Raw genomic sequence first — 23,424 nt, 5'->3', positions numbered from 1 at the left:
TTAGCTTGAAGTGTGGGTTGACCAGACCCTTATGCACCATCTGCACGAGCTTCCTGAAGTTCCTTCTAACCCAGGGATGGGATGGGGTATGTTCTGCAAATGAATCCCCTATGCTAGTGGATAAATATGTTGCTATAGCCATCAGAATATAGCCTACTGAAGCCCATTGTCAAGTTAATAAACATGAAGCAGTTAGACTAAATCAGCATGGACTTTTAGATTATTAGGCCATGGTATAATTTTCCAAAACCAACCCAAACAAAGGAGTACTCTCCAAACCAATATAATTAATGAAAAATGCTTATGAGTTCTGAGGTCTATCTTACTGACCAATACCCAAAAAGCCAATGGCTTAGAAGAGCTCACTCAAGCTCCAAGCAGCTTAAGTTTTAAATGGTTTACACAAGCCCAAAACAGCTCACTCAAGCCCAGAGGATGAATAGCTTGTACTGCAAAATGACCCATTGAAGGTCCAAAAACTCAATTATTGCAAATAAAATCCTCAGTGTGTATTCCAATGGGACTGCCAACAATGTCCTGTTGACCATTACCAATAACATTATTTTCCTTACCAGTGAAGAAATTTTTAAGTAGTTGAAGCTGGAGCAGGAAGGAAAGGACAAACTCCCTGGGATTATCTCTGGGTAGCTGTGAGACCCTTCCTGACTTTCCAGCTGCAGGTTCAGCTAGTTGTGAAAGTGTCTTAGCCCTGAGCTCTTTTCTCCTCAGAGATCTCTACAGGCCCAAGATATCTGCTCAAGGGTAGCGTTTTACTCCTAGAATGGCCTGCCAAAACTGTTATTGACTGACTCTCATACCACTCAGGAGGAAAGAGGCTAGGCTATAATGCTCACTCCTCCAGAAATATTTGGAGTCAAATTGGTAGGAAAATGGTTTTTATTTAATACCAGCTTTGAGGAAAGATAGGTGAAACTTAATTGTTTTAGTCTCTATCTTCAAGAAGCTCTGGGGAGGAGGGAGTCTTTTAAAAGGAGAAAGGGATTCATTAGGACAAAAGATAGGACTTCCACAAATTTTGCTTCCAGGTCCTTGGAACCTCATTATCATGTCAAAAGAAGCCAGGACTTCCTGGGCCTAGCATATCTATCTTCTAATTTCAGAAGTAGGTGGGGAGAGGCAAATTCAGTCTGTTTCATCAAGACTCTATTGTTGTATATAGTTTTGTAGACTTTTGGATAGATGGTCCCATTTGGCATGCGTTTTAATAACTACCTTCCCACCTGTTAAGTCAGACACTTTCAGGTGCTAGAAACATGCCCTTAGTTAAGGAACACTCAGGATTTTTAATGGATTTACAATGTAAAATATTTGGATGAAAAGTATATTGAAAAACTTTGAAGATCCTTAAATATATCTCAGGATGCTACAACATAATGTGTTAATCTTGTGAAATAAATTACATTCGAACCAAATATTTGTATAAATCATCCAGTTGAATGGCTTGTTTTGTGCTATTTTTTATGCTACTAAAAAATGTTTGTCATTACTAAAGAGCCTTGAGTAATTACTATAGTAATTAGTATGTTACTTTTGTGTCCCTTTTAAAGATAAACAAACCAAATTTTAAAATTTTTATGTCCAGATCTTTATCTTAATTGTATATTCATGAGGTAAAATGTTTTTAAATCATCCACCATACTTTATGGTCCTTTGGTCACTAGAGTACAGATGATACTTTCATGAGACAAATAATGAATTTGTTCATTTTAAGTGGTTGTAAGTGAAGTAGCACAAAGGACAATCGAAGCAAAAAAAAAAAAAGTCAGCTAAAGTCATGTTTTTATTGAAAACATCTGTATGTTAAGCACCAAATGAGGCACATTGATATATAGGATGGCAAAGCTACAAATTAAAATTAATCCCAATTCTGATTTTGGACTTATCTACTGTTTCATTATGAACCAGATTCTGAAAATATAAGTCCATATAGAATTTATTTTTCTCCTTCTGGAACTTTTTTAAAATTAGTTGACCAAGTTGTGAACTACATAAAAAATTACATGTGTCAATGCTTTATGAAGTATGTTTATTAGTTTCCACCATTCAGTTGAAAATAAAGATGTGTCACACTCAATGACTTTATTATCTTAAGGACCTTGTGTTCTATTATTAGCTTTAAGTGAGGGAGAAAGGCCCTGTATATGAAAAAAAAAGTGTAAGACTGGAAATTAGTGTTGGGAAAAGATTCAGTTAGTAGCTTTGCCGTATTGGAGCCTGTAAATCCACTGTTCTCTTTGTGAGTGATAAAGTTATTAACAGTTAATATTCTTCAATTCATCACCTACCCTGTCCCCATGGTTTGAGAAGGGGTTCCCAGAATAACACTCCCAGACTTAGTGCTTCACTCTGTAGAATCTAATTGTAATTTATGATAACACTTTTATCTTTGGTTCATAATACTGTCCTTTTAAGTAGCTGAAGTCAGTGGGCTCTATGTATAAAGTTGAATATATCAACTTGATTGTAAGAAGCATTTTGGATTTATCTTCGAAAAAGCCTGAACAAGCTTAATGTGTTCATGTAGCCAAACTCCTAATTGACTGGCTTCTTTTGACAAATTAGGCCCATGCCCAACTGGAACTAAGAGGAAATTTTGATGAACCTCTCTCCAGAATGCCCTAAAATGACATGAAGTACATGGTACCCTGCTTCGCATGTATCACTGCTGAGACATCTTCTGAAAGAAGTACTGTTCCTCTGGTTCCAAAGGAAGGAAACAGCTTTACTGACAACCTGCTATGATGATGCCGTCTTCTGTTTTCCATCATAAGCCTGCACTAAACTCTTTCATAAATGCTAAGAAAATATAAATATTTACTCCTTTATTCTGGATAAGGTTCCTCCTCTTTCCACTGTACTTGAAAATACTGGGGTAAGAATAGGAGGGAAGGGCTGGGATTGTAGCTCAGTGGTTGAGCACTTACTTCAAATGTGTGAGGCACTGGGTTTGATCCTCAGCACCACATAAATAAATAAATAAATAAATAAATAAATAAATAAATAAATAAATAGAATGAAGATTTTGTGTATATCTACAACTAAAAAACTATTTACAAAAAAGAATAGGAGGGAAGTAGCATTAAAACTTGCCTGGGTTTCACCCATTTCATGTGAGTCTGTGTAAAGTCTCATGTATTTCGAAGAAATTTTATCCATTTCTAATTTCACTACTGTAGATAGAAAGATTTTTAATCAGATTAATATCTCCTTCTTCAGCCAGAATTCCTAATGCAATACTAGGCAGAACCTGTAACATATTTTAATCAATGCATTATTACATATTTTAAAGAAATGAATACTCCTTCAAGGAATCTTAATTCCAAGGCATTCGACAAATATACTTCAATAATGACAAAAATCAATAATTTTGATAATTTTTATTTTTAGAAGTTGAACAATGATTTATTACAGAATTTCTGATTAAGCAATTATCATTCTCAAAAGATTTTTTAAATATTTTTAGAGTATAGATTGAATACAAATTGAAATTGACACACTTATTGAAACAAATTGAAGAGTACTTAAAATATCCCATTGAATGTGTGTAGCATTATTCCTCATTTTATAGTATCTCAACTAAATGAATTTTGGCAGAAATTTTGGCAGGGATTAATTTGTTTCAAAATTAGTATTATGAAAAGCATTAAACTTATGCATTCTATTATGTGTGTATGTGTGTGTGTATGTGTGTGTATGTGTGTATGTATGTGTGTGTATGTGTGTGTGTGTGTGTGTGTGTGTGTTCTTGTGTGATTCTGCTTTGCTTCTTTTAACATCTTAATGATTATTCCTTTGTTTTGTTCTTCTGAGGATCTTAACTTATTTCAACTGACTCAACTACTCAGATTTTATCAGCCCTATTCATTCAACATTTTCTAGATTTCCCATATTTCTAATTATACCTTTTATTTTGAACAAGGGCTTTAATGAAAAAATGAATCTCACTAAAATAAAACCACACTGTATCACTACTGCTGCTCACAACCTGCCAGAACTTTCATGCTTCAAACCACAGGGCTGGGAAAATTGGCTTACAGAAGTCCCCTTCAATATCTCTGTGATGGGCTGGGTTTCTAGTACTGCTGCTACAATAGTAAAGCACAGATATAATTTCTTCTATCTGTTACAAAATATAGTGACTATGAAATTTCACTTCCCCTTCACTTTCTTCTTTCAGCTCGCAAAGGATATGGAAATTCCAGACCGGTTTACATCAAAATTGGAAATATCCATCACCTATGAACTGCTTCAAATATTTTCAGTCCTTTCTGTTTGGCTAACTAACATTTGAATCCCTCCCCTTCTTGATGTGTGCCCAGCTTCCTTAATTCCATGATACCTTATCCATTAAAGCTCAGTTACACATTACAATCTCTCTTATGTGGATACTTTGGGGTGACTTTGTAGATGCCATTCATTATTGTGTGTATATATACTAGAATAACTACCACAGAATACAAATGGGAGTTGAATTCCTAAGATAGATTTTAATGTATTACTGCCTTAAACTATGATTTTAAGATAAAACTTATTAAGCTTAACACTGAGTAAATATAATGAAGAAAAAATGAATTACTTAAAATACTTTTTTCTACATACTACCTAAATGAGAAAATCTTGAAATTCAAACATAGCAAGCTCCATTTGCTCAGCGATGAGGTACTTGCACAAAGTTCCCCCATGGCCTTTTGGTGTACAAATTTAAAATAAAGAAGACTATTTCTAAGGAAATGATTTGACATAAAAGTTTGTTTTCTTTTTAAAACTACTTCATTTAAAAAAGTCATTTGAGTTGTAAACACTCAAGGATAAGCCAGTTTTAGGATCACATTATTGTATCACAGTAACAGAAATGTGAATCACATTTATTACTTTAATTCATGGATTTAGGTTCTCCTAAATTCTTAACATTGAGCTACTACACTCTTGATAGAAGTTGTTAGGAAAATCCAAATCTTCATTTCTGGCAGTAAAGTGCCAAGAAATGATGTGCTATGATGAAATCACACAGTCAGCTGCTTCTTATTTTGGTAAACCAGGTAGTTTGAAAATTATTATCCCACTAGCACTGTCTTCAGATTTTAGAACAGAGCTAGAGGAATTATTAATGAGGTATACTTTGTGGTAGTTCTGTTGCTTCTCTATTGCTCCAGAACTAACCATGTTATTGAGGATGGATATGCAGAAATTATGCTTTTCACCAGGTAGTAGTAACCATAGGTGACCAAACATCACCTATTTACGGCGTCTATATGTGAGTGATGGGCTAGCATGACTTTCACTACTCTAATTTTGCAGAATTAGGTATATGAAGAAGGTTATATTTTTTTTCCAAATCTTTTCATTTCTTTACTTACAACATTAAGTAATTACATATGGAATTATCACTGAAATAATTTCAAATGAATTTCTGATTTTATAGTAATATAATTTGAAAATTTAAGTATTAGCAGTTGAAAATTTTGTTGTTTTGTTTTTATTTTGCCTACTAAATGAAGGGAAATTTTTACTCTGAGATTTGGTAAATATTTGGTGCTGTCTGATGGTCCTACCATTGTGTAGTTAATAATTTTGAAAAAGTCAGCCAATCTTGGGGATAAAATTTGACGCCTAAAGTATTAAAAAAAAACAAGAAACTCTTTCTACAGTACATATGTATTGGAGTTCAGTCCTGCATTCAGGCTTACAAGTGTATTATTTGGTGGTGTGTAAAAACAGCTATTGCACATCTTTGGGAATTGTGAGGAAAGCATCTGAGGCTTTATTTCATTCTTACTGTAGGGACAAAACCAGTTTAACATAAGTGAAAAGAACATAACCGGTTTCTAACTGCGGGCTTAATTGTGAGAAAATGGGTGAGTTTCCTTTCTTTATTGCTATAATTTTCTCTGGGCATGCAGGTTGTTCAACCTTAGTCTGTGTTATAAAATATTCACTACAATTTTTATTTCACAATCTGACCTTTTTTATATGATAAGAAAAATTATATGTAGTTTGTTTTATTTTTCTGAGAACTTGTTCAGGGCCAATGCTGCTTGTAATCTAACTTATGACAGGTTTCTTTACTCCTTGTTGTAAATATGAATACAGATACTGTCCAAAGTGTCCTAAGAGTTTGTTTGAATTCACAGTAACAAAAGTTACAAAGTTTGTGCAAAAGATATTGTACACCACTGGAGTACATAGAGCTTGCTATAGTTAATTTTATATGTAAAGCTACATTCTCATTAAACTATTCTGAGCTACATTAAAAGTTTCTGATTTAATTTTTCTCTAACAATAAAACTGAATGCTCATTTTAATCTCTAAAATCTGAAGATGCAATTGCATATATGTGATGTTTATAAATGTTGTAATAAATCACTGGAACCTTTTAAACACCATAATTGCTTTGGAGCTCTTCAAGTTTTCCGAGGGTCATAAAGTAAACACGGCTGTGGCGGTTGCGCAGGGTAGAGGTAAAGAACAGCTTTAAAAGAAAGAGAAAAACACTATCAGTAGATATTTAATACGTTTAACCAGATATTTCATAAACAAAAGTGTGAAGTACTAGTATATAGCTATAATTTCAATTTATCTGCATCTGGTAATTAAAATACTAAGCCAAGGGGCTGGGGTTTTAGCTCAGTGGTAGAGTGCTCAGCTAGCATATGTGAGGCACTGGGTTTAATCCTCAGCACCACATTAAAAAATGTGTATTACAAAATACATAAACAAAGGTATTGTGTCCATCTACAACTAAAAAAAAATTTAAAAAATATTAAGTCAAACTGTTATTTAAAATAGGTTTTCCTCCAACCAAGAATAAAAATTTAAATTAGTTTGGAGGAAAGCATCTGACAAACTTAAAAATAACCTTCCCCATATTCCATAAAATTGCAATTTATAGTTTAAATAAAATATTTTTGTAGGTGAGATTCATATGCTAATGTTCTTGAGTTTTGATTTTCTTACTTTAAAAATCCATTTTTATTCAAGTTAGCATTTCTTTTAATAAAAGGAAAATTGTTCTGATGTTATTCTATCATTGCTTCTGGTGTTTAAGAACCAATGAAAATTCCTGCTTCCTGCAATTTTCCATTTCATTGAAATATAGTGAGACCAATAGATTGATATGATGAGTTAAACCAAACTGCTTAGAGAGGGGCATGTTGGGTAAACATGGACTGTTCCTCAGAACAGAACATGGGCATAAATATCAAACACACATCCTCTTGTTAGGACTAAGATTTTTGACATTCATATTGGATAAATACTTAGGAGAATCTGAGACATAATAATAATGATGAAGATAAGGTACACTAGCTACTTGACTTAACATATTTTATGTGCCAGATATTCTTGTGAGATGCTTACTAAGTACACATTTTGTGAATTTTCACACTTGTTCCCAAAGCAATTATTAATATTCCTATTTTGGAGATGAAGGAAACTAAGGCTCAGAAAGATTAAACTCCTCAGTTTCTCATACCTAGTTAATTGGCAGAACCAGGACTGCATTGTAGGTCTATATGGCCTCTAACACTGGTTCTTGCCATTACATCATTTTACATTGAAAATCAACATCCTTCCTTAATTTGCTCTGCTTTACTCTAGTTGTTCTGATATTAACTTGAAACCTCTACAATGTCTTTTAAATAGGAAAGTTTCTTATTCTTATTAGGATCATTTCTTCACACTATTATTTCCCATAATATGTAGAAATGGTAATGGTTTCATGCAATGTACTTTTCCACCTAGCTATTTGAAATAATTGTTGAAATTAATCAAATTACAGAAGTAATTGCCGAATTTTGATTTTATTTTCCTTGTCTGCAAAACAGACTTCATAATAGATACTTGTGAATATAAATTGCTAACTTTTACATTACCAAGCATAAAAAAGATATCATGTAATTAGGTGTGTTGAAAACAAAAAAAACTTTTTTCTTCTTCTATTATTGGATTATATTGAAAGTTGTAAAAGACTTATTTACCCCTGCCCCACTGGAAACAAAACAAAACAAAACAAAACAAAACAAAACAAAACAAAACAAAACAAAAATGTGGGGCTGTGGATGTGGCTCAAGCGGTAGCACGCTCGCCTGGCATGCGTGTGGCCCGGGTTCGATCCTCAGCACCACAAACAAACAAAGATGTTGTGTCCGCTGAAAACTAAAAAAAAAATAAATATTAAAATTCTCTCTCTCTCTCTTTAAAAAAATGCTGGCAAAGATGTGGAGAAAAAAGAACTCTCATATACTATTGGTGAGGAAGTAAGTTAGTACATCCTTTGGAGAACAATGTAGAGGTTTCTCAAAAAAAAAAAATAGATCTATCATACAACCTAGCTATTCCACTTTTGGATATAAACCCAAAAGAAATGAAATCATTACAATAAAGAGATACTTGCATGCCCATATTTATTGCAGAACTATTCACAATAGCTTGGGAATCAGCCTCAGCATCCATCAGTTGATGAATGGATAAAGATTATGTGGTACATAAACACAATGGAAAATTATTCGGCCATAAAAAATGAAATTCTATCATTTGCATCAAAAATTAATGGAACTGGAAAAAAATTATGTTAAGTGAAATAATCCAGGCACAGAAAGGCAAGCACTACATGTTTTTTCTCACATGTGGAAGCTAAGAAAAGTTGTCCTGAATGTAGAATAATGATTAATAGAAGCTGGGAAGAGTGTGGGGAGTGGTAGATAAATGGAGGTTGGGCTAAATTGGTTCACAGTGTATACATGTGTTGAAATAGTACACTAAACCACATCAATATGTACAATTAATACACATTAACCAAAAACAAAATACAAAAACATTTTGAAAAGACAGATTTGCTCAAACATTTTTTGTTTTAAAATACTATTTAAATATAAATATGTAAATGACTATGAATCAAAGATAATTAATTTTTCCCAAACCAAAAAATGGATAATTTTTTTGTAAGACAGAACTAGAAATTCTTATTTTTTTAAAAAAAATAGGTCATTTTGAAACAGAATTTTATTATCTACCAAATTTATGTTTCTACTGGAAAAGAGAAAAATTGTTTCTTTTATCAATATTATGCCAATTAAAAATACATAACAGAATTTATACAACACAAATTTCTTTAGTTAATTTCAATGATTGCTGTAATTTTGCTCTAACTGAAGAGTATTAACATACCTTGTCACCTCGGGTACACAGAAATCTCAGTTTCTTGATTGATCTGCGTTTCAGCTCATTTTCCAGAGCCCTTGATTGCAAAGAACGCGCTTCAATGGCCTTTTGGCCCCATCCTGTGGTTCGCTGGGAACACTCAAAAGCTAAAATACAAATAAGAATATCAGAAAATCACAAAATCTTTTTGTCAGTGATAGAAAATTAAAATCACAATCAATATTTGATTATTTTGCTTCATTACTACAGTTCAGGTTAACCCATCCCTTTCCCCCCTTCTTCTATGATTTGGCCATTTTGCTGTTCAACAGTGTTTTCAAGCTAGCTATTTTAAGGCACCATCGTGACCCAACACTGAATTACTAGATCTCTATTAATTCTTGTATTCATTTTCTCTAAGACCACAGAAAAAGTCAAGGATTAATTCTACCTTCTTTGTAGAAATCCAAGTCTATTCACTGCTATTCTTTAATAGTCTAAGTGGCTAATAAGAATTTCTAATAAGGGTTCATGTTTGTGCTCGCATGACACACATGGAAACTTAATTCCTAAAAATTAAAAGTGTTAAAATGATTTGTTCAAATAATTACTTTGGCAACCTTAATATAATTGAATAAGTTACCATGTTATAAGCATAACCAATGCTAATTTGACACTGTTAAGGCTTTTTCCTGCTCAAGAAATTTTTATTAAGATCTTAACTATTTTAGCCCTGTTTTATAATACTTTGTGACAATATAGATTATGACAAAAATTGCCTTAAAGCAGAAAACTTAATTATGTAGATAACCACACAGTCATCTGGTGTTGTATGGTATTTTATGGTACTGGGAGCAGCAAAATCATTAAATGTTTAAATTTCAAGATGCTATTTTTTATATATTTTGTAGGGAAAATTCCATAACTAAATTAAATCATGACATTTAAAATAATATCAAGATTTGTAACTCAAGTGAAAATAGTCTAGAAAACACAAAATAAAGCAATTTCATTTTTATATTAGCATGATTTATATCAGAATTCACTAATTTGACTTTATAATTTTTTTTTCTGTTTTGAAGGGAATAAATTCTGCTTGATATGAGTATAGGTCTTTTAATTTTTCTCTTATCGTTCAAAGTTTCTAAGATTACTTTGTTTAAACCCAAATTTACCTGACCTATATATGTATACATTAAATATACATAAAAGAACTCATGAAGAAAATTTTGAACTTTTATAAAAAAGACTTTTTTTTTTAAATCAAGGATGGAAACCAGGGGCAAAACACTGAGCTACATCCTCAGCCCTTTTAATACTTTATTTAAAACATTGAGACAGGGTCTCCCTAAGTTACTTAGGGCCTTGCTAGGTTGCTGAGGCTGGCCTCAAACTTGAGATCCTCCTGCCTCAGCACCCCAAGTTGCTGGGGCTATAGGCATGTGCCACCGTGTTCTGCAAAAATGACTTTCACATGCAGTGTGAGCAAAGAATCCCTCAAAGAAAATTATCAAACATTTATTATCTTCTGCCCCCTTTAATATTGCAATTCAAACTAATTTTGTTTATAAAATTGACATTAAAGTTATAATTAAATTGCTATTATATTTTGATTCAGAAAGTATCTGTCCTGCAGGAACTTTGTAAGTCTTATTTCAGACTGGAATTAAAACCACTCCAGATTATAGAGAAGAAACAAGTGACCTGAGCAATGGGAACAACTAATAGATTTTTTGAGAGAGAGAGAGAGAGAGAGAGAGAGAGAGAGAGAGAGAGAGAGAGAGAGAGATTTATTTATTTTTTAGTTTTTTTCTGTGGACACAACATCTTTGTTTGTATGTGGTGCTGAGGATCGAACCCGGGCCGCATGCATGCCAGGCGAGCGCGCTACCACTTGAGCCACATCTCCAGCCCCTAATAGATTTTTTTTACCCATGTAACTACTTCATTAAAAAGGGTATTTGGGGGGCTGAGGTTGTGGCTCAGTAGTAGAGCACTCTCCTAGCATATGTGAGTGCTGGGTTCGATCCTCAGCACCACATAAAAATAAAAACAAATAAAAAATTAAAGGTATTGTGTCCACTACAATCAATCAACCAATCAATCAATAAATGGCATTTTTTGTCAACAATCACATACAGAACAAAACTTTCTAAACTTAATGCACAGGCTACTTGCTGATTCCAAGTATACAGCTAGTTTCTATCTTAATACTGAAACACATAAGTCTGCCACTTAAACAAGCTACTAAGCTAGTTTGCTTTCTGAAATAGAACTTACTCAGTGATTTGAAAGTGGTAACACTTAGTAAAACTTTCTGTAATTGTTATGTTTCTGCATATTTTTTGAAAATGTAAATCAATGATCTTATTGATCTCATTGTCAAAGGCATTTATCACATGAAAATGTAAAATTTATATACAGGAAATCTGGATCTGGGGAAGTTTTAAAAAGCAAAGCAATTGTTTTTAGACAGAAAAATAGAATAATTGATTTCCTTAATATCAGTGTTGTGATATAATATACTCTCAATATATCCTTAATACTTAAACCAAAATATAAGGTGTCTATAGCACTATGATTTACTTTATATGTAGATGTCTTTCAAATTCTATACCTTAAGATGACTTTTTGGTTTAGGTGAGAAATTTTTCTGACTAAGTATAAGACCTATACAAGATGACTTTTCAAGATCTCTTTTACTGCTGTGATTGTCCAGTGGCATAAATATAGGCATATCTTGAGTTTCCAAATTTAAACTGAATTACCTTATTCCAATTTCTAACACATTGATCACAAAAGTATTACTATAAAGGTTATAGCATGATTAATTTTTTTTTACTTTCTTTTGCCTGAGACCTGTCAATTATACAGTAAGCATTTATCTCTGTCAATTAAAATGGTTTTATATCCTCTGTGAATTCTTACCTTGCTGAGGAAAATGAGCATGTTTTCAGGACAATCCTGAACCATGTATACAAACAATAAAAGATTCTGCAGATGCAATGCAAAGTGCCATCATGCCATAGGAAAACAATGTCCATTATAAACAGTTCTTTCAAACTGATCCTTAAAGCCACTGCAGGATAATTTTCAGCCATTTTTTTTTGAGATTTCAGAGGTTTAAGGCTTCTATCTGGATAAAGTACCTTTTTCTCTCTCAATCTCTCTCTCCTTTCTCTGTTTTTCTCTACACACACACACACACACACACACACACACACACACATACACACACACCTTCCTTCTTCCTTTATTTGGTTCATTAAACTCCTCTTTCCTTTGGGAATAGTTATTATCCATTTAATCATTCTACCCTCTCTAATATTTTTACTTTGCATTCTGGTCTCTATCTGGAATCATTTGTATAGTCACCATGCCTCAGAAATATGAATAAGAATCTCAAATTATTTGGATTTCTCAGTCTTGTAGTAAGTCGTTCACTGGTTAGGAAGAAAAAATGTCCTGGTTTAAAGAAGATTCAAAAGGTTGTTACCTCTATGTTGCCATCTGGGTGGTACCTAATAGGTATCAAGGTCAGACATATTGTTTTTTTCTAAATGATGTGATTCTTCACAGGCACATCACTCACTGAAGGTAACACTACTGACTATACAAAAGAGAAATATTTGGCTCTTCTTTGACTGGAATCTTCCTAAGATAAAGGTAAGCCCCCCCCAAATCCTTGTGATAGAAAGAAGCATTGTCAATGTCTGTGTAAAGATTGCAAGCAAAGGGAGTTTAAGCAAAATTATAGATTATTGTGGAGGGAATTAGTTTCTATTTCAATTATACAACTGTTTCAAATGAACTACTCAGAAAACCCAAATTAGTCTCTTTTTGGTATTCTTAATGAATGTGCTAAGCATATCACGAAAAATTGCTTCATTTTACTAAGGGAATACATGTGCAGGATTCCAAATTAACACTCTGTACCTTGAGAATATAATAATTCAGGAAATCTTCACTTAGGACACATTTTTATCCTTGAAAAACTTATTTGGTATCATATGAAATGATAATCAATTGTATACATACCAACAGAGGATGGTATGTCTTTCCACACTTCAAGGATCTTCTTGAAGAGTTGTTCATTTGCTTCCACAGAGAGAGCTTCAGCGTTGAAGGTGAGCATCATGCCAATTCCCAAGGAATCAGGTAAAATGATGATATTCTGTGGTATAATGAGTTCCAAGGGCTGGAATTATGTTCCATAAAAATTTATATGTTCAACATTTTACTTCTACTATTGTAATTAAAGCAGCTTGGCTGAGCAATAAAGACCAAAGAGATTCAAAGTGTAGGAAGGAAGGTAACAAAAGAGCTGCTTTTCTTATGTCATAGTGTGATCACTATTTAATATTCTCCTTTTTATTTAGGAGAAAGAATGGTTTGAAAAAAGAAGAGATACATTTCCTAATACAGAGAAATTGCTTTAAATTACACAAAGTATAATGTATAGTTATAGAAAAAAAACATTAGACAAGAGACTTGGATTCAAGTTTCATTTCAGAAATAATTTGATGAATAATTTGATAATGAATGTGTCAACCAAGTAATGAGTACACAATCCTTGGTTGTTAGTAAAATTTGTTAAAATAAAAATAGAAAATAAACCTAAAAATAGCTTGAGCTTAACACACTTTTAAGGGACAACTTTATATTCATCATAGCTTGAAATATAATAGTCATAATGGTTTGCAAAAAATGTAGAATTTCTTATCAAATTTTCATAATCTTAAAAATCTATTGAATACACAGATTCAGAGATGTATTAGGTAGCATAAGAGGAAATACTAAGAAATATCTAAGTACTTCCAAATTTCATGATGCATAAAATGTGACAAAATCGGCTTAAACTACAGATATTCCCTGATAATAAACAATTGTGTTCTATTGTTTCTCCAAATTAGAAGGTAAAAGAAAAAAAAGATCAAAAACTATACTTGCCAAACCCAGCGTACTCAGACCAAGGGCTTGAGGCCATGTCTCAGCAACAACAATCCTTAAAACTAAAATGGGGATCCAGAGGCGAAAAGCAATTTTAATACGTTCCCTGGGCACTTGCATGAGCAATTGAATCAGAAAAGAGATGAATGAAGAGAATAAAAGAAAATTGCAAGAAAGAAATTTGTCTCAGTAAAATCTGTAAACAATAAAACTGGACTGCTGCAAATCCAAACAGACTCTGAGGTTATTATCTTCTTTCTGAAGTAACCAGGTATTCTGTAGCACACGTGGCTCCCTTGAAGCATTACAGGTTTTATAATCTAGAACTCTTGAAAAGTTATTTTTTTAGTACATTCTGTTTCAGAAGATACCCCTTGTCTCCCTTAGAGTTAGCTTTCTTTTAATGGGTCAAGATACTAGGGCATTCTTCTAAAAATATTTTTGAATATATATAAGGTATCCTAATTAGGTCAGAACATGACTTTTAAAAACGCATCTTTTCTCATTGTAGCTTCCACAGTAATTAATGAATTTATTCAAAAATGAAATATTTTTGTTTATTAGTCAGGTGAAACACTGAGTTAAACTTCTTGAATGACTTTTTAAATAAATATAAACTTGGACCAGTGCTGCAACATTCAATACTGCCCTGTATTCTAAATAAATTCTCTTTGACACACATAAAAAGTAAGATGCAGAAAGCTATAAAAATGTAATGTAATATCCACAATATATAAAAGAATAATATAATATTCATATCAAAATTATTTTTACCTTATATATAAGTGGTTCACATTATAAGCATGGTAAGTTGCATATAATCATAGAAAATCACTGGTGATCAGCTAATTATTATTAATATAACCAAAATCCTTTAAAAAAGTATACATTAATGTACTGTCAATTGACCCATGTAATTTATTACAGAGGTATGAAATGATTCTGAAGGCTATTCAAAAATATCATATCTATACTAATTTAATAGTGTGTACAATTTTTTCCAGGAATTTTTACACCATGCTAAGCTGTTATGATTTTAATTGTTAATAAATGGGAATTAAAAAAAAGTTGATGCAAAAAAAGGTGATAAGGCTTTCCTTTTAAATATAATTTTCAACAGGAAAATCAGCATTACCACCATCAAATTTTAGACAAAGAATTGTGTTTTGTATGGTGTGCATGTAGGGGTATTATATTATATTTAAGTTTTTTATGTAAATTATGTGAGTATATTTTAAAAACTATTCATATTTTAGGTGCTGCACCATATTTTCACTACTTAAGAGTTTAGGTACATTTGCTTTTGTAATGCTGAACCCTTTGATCAGAAATTAAAAGTGTAAGTGGTATGATAAAACAACATTTTATGATAATTTACTATGTACCACTGTTAAAGTAATGCAATAAAAGAGGATATACATAACAATTCCATGATACTGTCATTGCATTTTTAAAAATCTATTAATATATTGTGGGGTACAGAAGGACTAAGGCAAGGACTTCAAACTCAAATACCTCTTAGGGCTAATTATTATAAATATGGAAAGACATATAGATAGAGATTGTAGAGCATATATCCTATCTAAATGCTCTACAATCTCTATCTAAAAGGGGGCAAGTATAAATCAGTTCAAGTTGACAGTGGCCAGTTAGCAACATGGGCCTGAGGTTTCCAGGTATTCCAGTTTATCGATAGAAGTACAGATTTTAGTTGTAAACTTTACTTATTAAAAAATAAGCCAGGTGATAGACAAAATATTTCTGCAGAATAGACTCAGCTATCTGGACTCAGAAGTCATCAGTGATGTTTGTTTAAGTGTGACCACTTTATAGAAATCTATACTTAAACATTTTAGGTCTCCATTCAAGTATAGATATTGTTACTCACATGTTTGAACCTTTCAGTTTTGATGGTTGTAAAAATTCAGTGTTATACAATAATATCTAGGGATCTGAGAGTAGTATCTTACATTATTTGGCAGAGTCACATCAGACATAACTTCAGATTCTGCATCGATGATGTGATATCCGTCTGCTGAGCTGAAGAAAATCTTTAGTGTTTTCTCAGAACCAATAGCCAGGTCAACTGTCACTGGCTTATGACCAAGAGTTGGAAATACCTGAAAATATAAAACCAAATATGGCCAAAAGGCATTCGAACTAAGGTAAAAATTTCCCCACTCTTTTCCAGGTTTGTAGGTTTATAAAACCCAGGTTAATTTTCAAAATTGCATATTGTATTTAAAGACCTATGTATTAGAACTTTTCTTAGGTCTGTTACAACAACAAAGACAAATATATTTAGGTTCTAAATATTGTTTCCCTTCAAATATCAAAATGCTAATGATTGTAAGAGCCTCATATGCCCCTGCACTGTTTGCTGTCTTCAAGTTTCTTGCCTTGAGCTTCAGCAAATGAAGGAGCTCATCTGGTCTCTTAAACCGGTTTGCTGGATCAGCTGCCTGTATTTTTGCCAGTATTCGTATATAGGCTTCATAGGACATGTAGTCTCCTTCGGAGTCTGCTGATTGATCAATGCATACTTGATAAGGAATGAAAAAGGCCAGAAATGTTAACCTACTATAGACTGGGTGTAACCTAGGCTCTATGGTTTCTAATACAAGGAAACAAAAGGCCAAACAGGATTCATTGCCATGATCAGGTCACCACGGAGGACTGAGCATCACAGGATTCACCATACTGTAGTCATGAGTTGGAATTCAAGAACTGGAGTGAGGACTTGGACAGGAACTGTGTATGAGGCTATACAGATTGTTGATACTTATCTCTTTTGTTTTCCATTTCATACCAGGTAGCTCTGACCAATCAGCAGACACCCAAGAACAAACCCATATCCAAACACTGACAGCAGGGCCAAAGCCCAATTTAGGAAGATCAGTCAGGGATGTGATTTGTCAGGACACACCCAGACTATCTCTGTAGTAAACTATGCTCTTTTATTAAAAAAGAAAAGAAAAACAGTTATGTGATGTTTTGGTCTACAAAACAGACCATGTAAACAGATCCTATTCTAAAATACAAAAGTATTATGTGAATACCTTACTGAGGTCTATCAGGATGTGTGCAAATCAGCACTTTGTAAAAATCCAATAGTGACTGGAACATTTGCTAAAAATATAGATTGACAGGCCCTACTCCAGACCTGAAATTTAGCCTGGGGTTGAGTCTGAGATCTAAATGTCTAACAAATTCTCCAGGCAATTCTGATGCATATCCAGGTTAAGAGGTATTTGACTTGATAGAACACTGTCATTCCATTAATCAGCCCTCATAATAACGAAGTATATACAAAATAATCTTATTTGAGTGGAATTCTGTAGCATTGTAATTAAGTTACATACAGTACTCAGTTTATGTGATGTGATTAAAAAAAATCACCAGCATCTTGTTTGGAATAGTAAATGATTCCCTTCCTTGGCTGATCCATAAAAGTCCAATTAAACCATAATAAAAATGAAAAAATGAATAAGCCTAACCACTAATATGTCTTACAATAGTTTAGAGAGAAATGTACTTAGAGTTCCAGTTTGGAAGGAATGAAGACCCACCCATTTCCTACATAACCCCACCTATTGTAGGTATGGTAACTGGAGCAAAGTTTTTCTCTTCTCTCCTTCTTCTTCCAATGGTGTTCCTCCTTCGACCATCTTCACATAATTTCTCACCTTCCCTCTACTCCCCCACCCAACTAAAGAGAAAACAGGGATTTTCTCAGATTCAAGTCATTTGGTCTAGCATCTGAGGCCTATATTTGGGCATCTATAAGCAGAGGTCTTCATGTTGACTACAGGAATTGGGAGTGAGAAGCTGGTGTGGAGGTCCTGTGAAGACAGGGGTAAGGGATTTCCCTCACATTCTCACTTGCTGTGGTGCCTGTGGATTATCTAAGAAAAGGTTAAATGATAATTATTGATATGATACATTCCAACTGTAAAAGAATGGTATATATATCTTATATGCATTCCAAAATATTGTGCTTTTTAAAACAACTTCTTCTCAAAAGAACAATGTCATGATCCAAAGGAAAAAGAGATCACTTACTTTAATAGCAGTGCTTTCATCAAAGGACTTTGGTGCCCATGCATAAAGATGAATTGATGATTTCAAAGCAATTGCAATGTATGTTGTTTCTTCATGTTGGACTACAATAATAAAATAAAATAAATAACAATGCCACAGAATCAACAAGAACATTCAAGTGGTTTTGTTATTGAAAATGTAATAACCACTTAGTAAGTGCACAAAGTATATAATTTTAGAAAAATCTACTTGGTTACAATTTAATGTCCCCAAATGTAATTAGATTACTATCTATTTTTATGGAGTTTCTGCATTAGCTTTCGAGAAAATTCTAAATTGTCCACTGAAAGCTACAGAACACTGATGAAAGAAATTATGGACCTAAAAAAATGGAAAAAACTTTCCATGTTCATGGTAGACTTAATATTGTTAAGACAGCAACACTATCCAACAAAATCTCTATAGAGTCAATGAAATTGTTAAAATCCCAATGCCCTTTTTTATTAGAAATGATTATTTTCACATGAAATTGTAAGAGGTTCCGAGTAACTAAAACAATCTTTAAAATCAAATTTGGAAGGCATACATTTTCTGATTTCAAACAATTTCATTCACAAAACCCTAAAAAATACTTGAGACTCAATCAAATCAAGTAGGTGAAAGCCCTCTATAATGAAAACTATAGAATACCAGAAAAAGAAATTGAAGATGACCTTGGAAGATAGAGACTACATATGTTCGTGAGTAGGCATAATTAGTATTGTCAAAATGGTCATGCTACCAAGAACAATCTGTAGATTCAATGCAATTCCAATATAAATGCCATAACATTTCTAACAGAACTAGATAAAAAAGTCCTAAAATTTATATGGAAGAATAAAAGATCCAGAATAGTCAAAACTATCCTGAGCAATAAGAATGATGCTGTAGGTATCACACTACCTGATCTCAAATTATACTACAGAGCTATAGCAACAAAAGCAGAATGGTATTGGCATAAAACCAAACATGAAGACCAGTGAAATAGAATAGAAGACTCAGAGATAAATCCACATAAGTACATTCATCTGATCCTTGATAAAAGTGCCAAAAACATACATTGAAGAAAAGTTAGCCTTTTTAACAAATTGTGCTATGGAAACTTGATATCCCTATATAGAAGAATGAAACTAGATCAACTGATGAATGGATAACAAAAGGACAAAAGATGATATATCTGTACAAAGCAATACTATACATGTGTAAAGAGGAATGAAGTGAATAATTAATAATCATTTTAAATTGATATATTTCATAGTATATAAATTATTCAACAGGACCATAAACATCATATGGATGTATATGCTTGCTCTCAACCCTTCTGATTCTCATGGAATATGTTTTATTGATAGATTCATACTTTATGTTAAACCCCTCTTCCTTGGTTATATTATGTTTGGGATATGTGGTATTCCCCAAAACTTCATGTGTGAGACAATGCAAGAAAAGAGTGAATTGGTTAGATTATGAGAGTTGTGGATTAATCCTCTTGAATGGATTCACTGAGTGGTAAAATCTGGCAGGTAGGTTATAGGCTGGAGGAGGTAGGTCACTGGGGGAATGCCTTTGTAGTGTATATTTTGTCCCAGATGAGCAGAACTCTCTCTTCTTCCTGCCTATATTGTCCCGAGATGCTTTCCTCTGCCATGCCCTTCTTCCATGGTGTTCTGGTTCACCTCAGGCCCAGCGCAATAGAGTAGGCTCACTATGGACAAACCTCTGAAACTTTGAACCAAAACAAACTTTTCCTCTTCTTTGTTGTTTCTGTCAGGTCTTTTGGTCACAGTGACAATAAAGCTGACTAAAACAGCTGGAATATTGATTAGTTTTTTTTCTCTCTCTCTCCTCTCCACTTTTTCTCTGAGTCTAGCTTACTCTTTTTTTTTCTTTTGGTACTAGGGATTGAACTCCAGGGCACTTGACCACTGAGCTACATCCCTAGCCCTATTTTGTATATTATTTAGAGACAGGGTCTCACTGAGATACTTAGGACCTCGCTAAATTGCTGAGGCTGGCTTTGAACTCGTGATCCTTCTGCCTCAGCCTCCTGAGTCACTGAAATTACAGGCATGTGCCACCACACCCAGCTGGCTTACTCTTTCATTTTCTTTTTTATCATTCCTAAACAGGTCAAAGAAATATGATTAATAAACCAACAACAATGGGCTAGGGTTGTGGCTCAGTGGTAGAGCACTTGCCTAGCATATGTGAGGCACTGGGTTAGATCCTCAGTACCACATATAAATAAGTAACTAAAATAAAGGTATTGGGTCCATGTACAAATAAAAATATTTTTAAAAGCCACCAACAAGTATTCTTGGTTAAGCGAAACCTTCCTATCAATTTTATATGGAGAAATAATTGGTGCCCCTCCATTATTTTATGAATCTTGGAAGGCTATGAAAATACCACTAACTATGATCGATCCATTGCTATACTCCTATATGAAGCTGCTACCAGCCTACCTGTCAATGAGTCACATGGTTTACTATTATTGTTCTGAGTTCTAGGGTGAAATGGAACGGGGTCAGCCAGGAAAATTGGACTTAACTAGTCCAGACCTGAAGAGCACTGATTTACTAGATGGCTACCTTTATAATCATGTCTTACTGAGATTTAAAAAAAATTACAAATTAATTGGAAGTAGTTCTGCAATATAAACTCCTATCTAGGGATAACTTTCACTTCTGGGGATAGCAAATTTATATCATATGACTGGAGGAAAGCAGTGATATCAACAACTAGAAGAAAGTAGGGCATGTATTTAATCCTTTAGTTATCTAGGTCCTCAGTTTCCCTTTTAATTGATGTACGTACATATGTGGACATATTTGAAACATATCCTGGGAAAGCCACTTTATACTCAGAGCAACAATGGTCAGTCTGAACAGAAATATCTTGTTGCAATACATATAATGCGATTTGAGCTATCATCCACCCATGCTACCAGTTCACCTGATGGGGTAATCAGTGCTGAGGAAAAGAAGATAAAGAAGGCTGATAGTAAAGGGGATTTGCTTCAGAAATGAACCAGAATGGGATGATATTACTTAGCACTTGTTTATAGCTGAAATCAGGGTTCTGAGACCTTAGAGTTGCTACTCCATTTCATAGTGGATGCTTGTGAAGAGATTGAGGATATGAAAACATTCTCTAACCAAATTGAAAACACTGATTATACTCATGAGTTCTGACAGTGGGAGCAAGAGTCAGCAAGTCTTAGAAGATTGTTTTTCTGACTCATCATAAAATTTCCTAGTCAGTATTAAGAGGAATTCTATTTTATTCCCGTTTCAAAGAAATAACCCACATGAATCTCTGCCCATTGTAGAAGATACATCAAGAATTTATATAGTTGAAGCTATAGATAGGCAGGGAAAAAATCAGATTAACTGGAATATTCAGGTTGAATGGGAAGGAAATAAAGATGAGGAAGTAAATCAAATTTAACTTCAATTGCTATTTTAGTTGGTCATAATTTTCTTATTAATAGCCAAGATTGTAGCAGAAAAGACCTGCTACAATTTCTCAATGAAATTCACAAATTCTTTCCATTCTATTTTGCCTTCCATGATTATGTACTTCACCAAATGAAAGGAAGCAAAATTTCAATAGCTATAGTAAATATGAAATGGGACATACGGACACTGAAGTGTTCACAACCAGTCAACTTATCAATAGCTTTGCAAGCTTCTTCTGTCTTCAGCATTTCTTCTTGTCTTTTTTTACTTTCTGGATCATTATTCAAAATCTTGTTTCTCAGCCAAGTCAAATGATACACCCGAAGTCTGTTCTTACGGCCTGATGGATAAGATACAGTAGTTCAATTAAATCTATACTTTTTAAATATCTTAGATGAATAAAAATTAAAGGTATTTTGCCTTTTAAAACAAATGTTTTCATGAAGGTAAAAAATAACTTTTAACACACCACATAGTATCAGTGTCCCCTTCAGGATTTGGAAATGTGATAGCAAAGTCTTAGTGTATCAATTCCAACAGGTAGTTGAAGTGTCTACTAACTACCTCTAAGCCAGTCTAAAGTGACATCTAAAACATTTCTCTGGGACAGGTTATGGCTGCCACTAAGCAGGCAAAAAAAAATCATTCATTCATTAGAAACTTGGCGTTTTACAAAGTCATGATCCCTCTGGGGTTCAGAGAGCTAGAAGTTGTCCCTGATAATGTGTGTATATGAGAGGGATGTCTAAATATTGACTGTTTAGGCATTTAGTTCCATTAAGATAAATCTCTTTGAATTCTATCATTCTAGCATGCTTATAACAGAGTTGGATAATTTTATTGTTTTTAATCCAGTTTTTATTTCTAATGATTTAATATATTTTTAATTTTTTTGATTTATACAAAATATTTGTATATATTTATGAAGTACAATGTGATATTTTGATTTATGTATACATCAAGTAGTGATCAACTTGGGGTAATTAGCATAGCTATCAACTTAAACATCATTTTTAATGGTGAGTACATTTAATTCTTCAAACTATTTTGACATATAAAATGCATTATTGATAATTACATTCATTCTGCTCTACCACAGTACAATAGAATTTATTTCTCCTATTTAACTTTACTACCCATCATCTAGTTATAACCATCAGACCCCTTGACCAACTTTTTCCCTTTCCCCCTATTTAACCCAGTCTCTGTTAACCACTATTATACGTTTCACTTTTATGAGATCAACTTTTTAGGTTCTACTTAAGTGAGATAATACATTTAATATTAGTTTCCTAATTATAAATCCCAGCAAATTTTTACAATTAATTAAAAAACATGGGCCATTAAAATTACACATTTCTCCCTTCTCGGTCTATTCCCTAAAGACCTAACAAGAGCATGCTACAGGGACACTGCTACATCGCTGTTCATAGCAGCACAATTCATGATAGCAAGATTGTGGAACCAACCTAGAAGCCCTTCAATAGATGAATGGATTAAAAAATGTGGCATTTATACACAATGGAGTATTACTCTGCAATAAGAAATGACAAAATCATAGAATTTGGAGGGAAATGGATGGCATTAGAGCAGATTATGCTAAGCGAAGCTAGCCAATCCTTAAAAAATAAATGCCAAATGTCTTCTTTGATATAAGGGGAGTAACCAAGGACAGGGTAGAGACAAAGAGCTTGAGAAGAAGATTGACATTAAACAGGGATGATAGGCGGGAGGGAAAGGGAGAGAGAAGGGAAATTGCATGGAATTGGAAGGT

The 23,424-nt window shown here is 33.3% G+C and overlaps 1 protein-coding gene across 1 annotated transcript in view; it reads right to left on the bottom strand.

The window, feature by feature from the left end:
- Nucleotides 1-3,503: 3,503 nt before the first annotated feature.
- The window catches only part of NRK (Nik related kinase), a 131,331-nt gene continuing 111,410 nt past the window's right edge, over nt 3,504-23,424 (bottom strand). Inside the window, exons 23-29 of the mRNA XM_081277025.1 lie at nt 21,832-21,990; nt 18,168-18,272; nt 16,509-16,651; nt 16,080-16,229; nt 13,198-13,333; nt 9,187-9,326; nt 3,504-6,490 (exon numbers count right to left, since the gene is read on the bottom strand). Coding sequence (XP_081133151.1) covers nt 6,395-6,490; nt 9,187-9,326; nt 13,198-13,333; nt 16,080-16,229; nt 16,509-16,651; nt 18,168-18,272; nt 21,832-21,990 — 929 coding nt within the window. The 3' untranslated portion in view covers nt 3,504-6,394. The remainder of the gene's footprint in view (nt 6,491-9,186; nt 9,327-13,197; nt 13,334-16,079; nt 16,230-16,508; nt 16,652-18,167; nt 18,273-21,831; nt 21,991-23,424) is intronic.

Source organism: Spermophilus citellus (genome assembly GCF_964194105.1).
Source record: "Spermophilus citellus genome assembly, chromosome: X".
Lineage (NCBI taxonomy): Eukaryota > Metazoa > Chordata > Mammalia > Rodentia > Sciuridae > Spermophilus > Spermophilus citellus.
The sequence above is the reverse complement of the archived record's forward strand: the minus strand, read 5'-3'. Positions and strand labels throughout refer to the sequence as shown.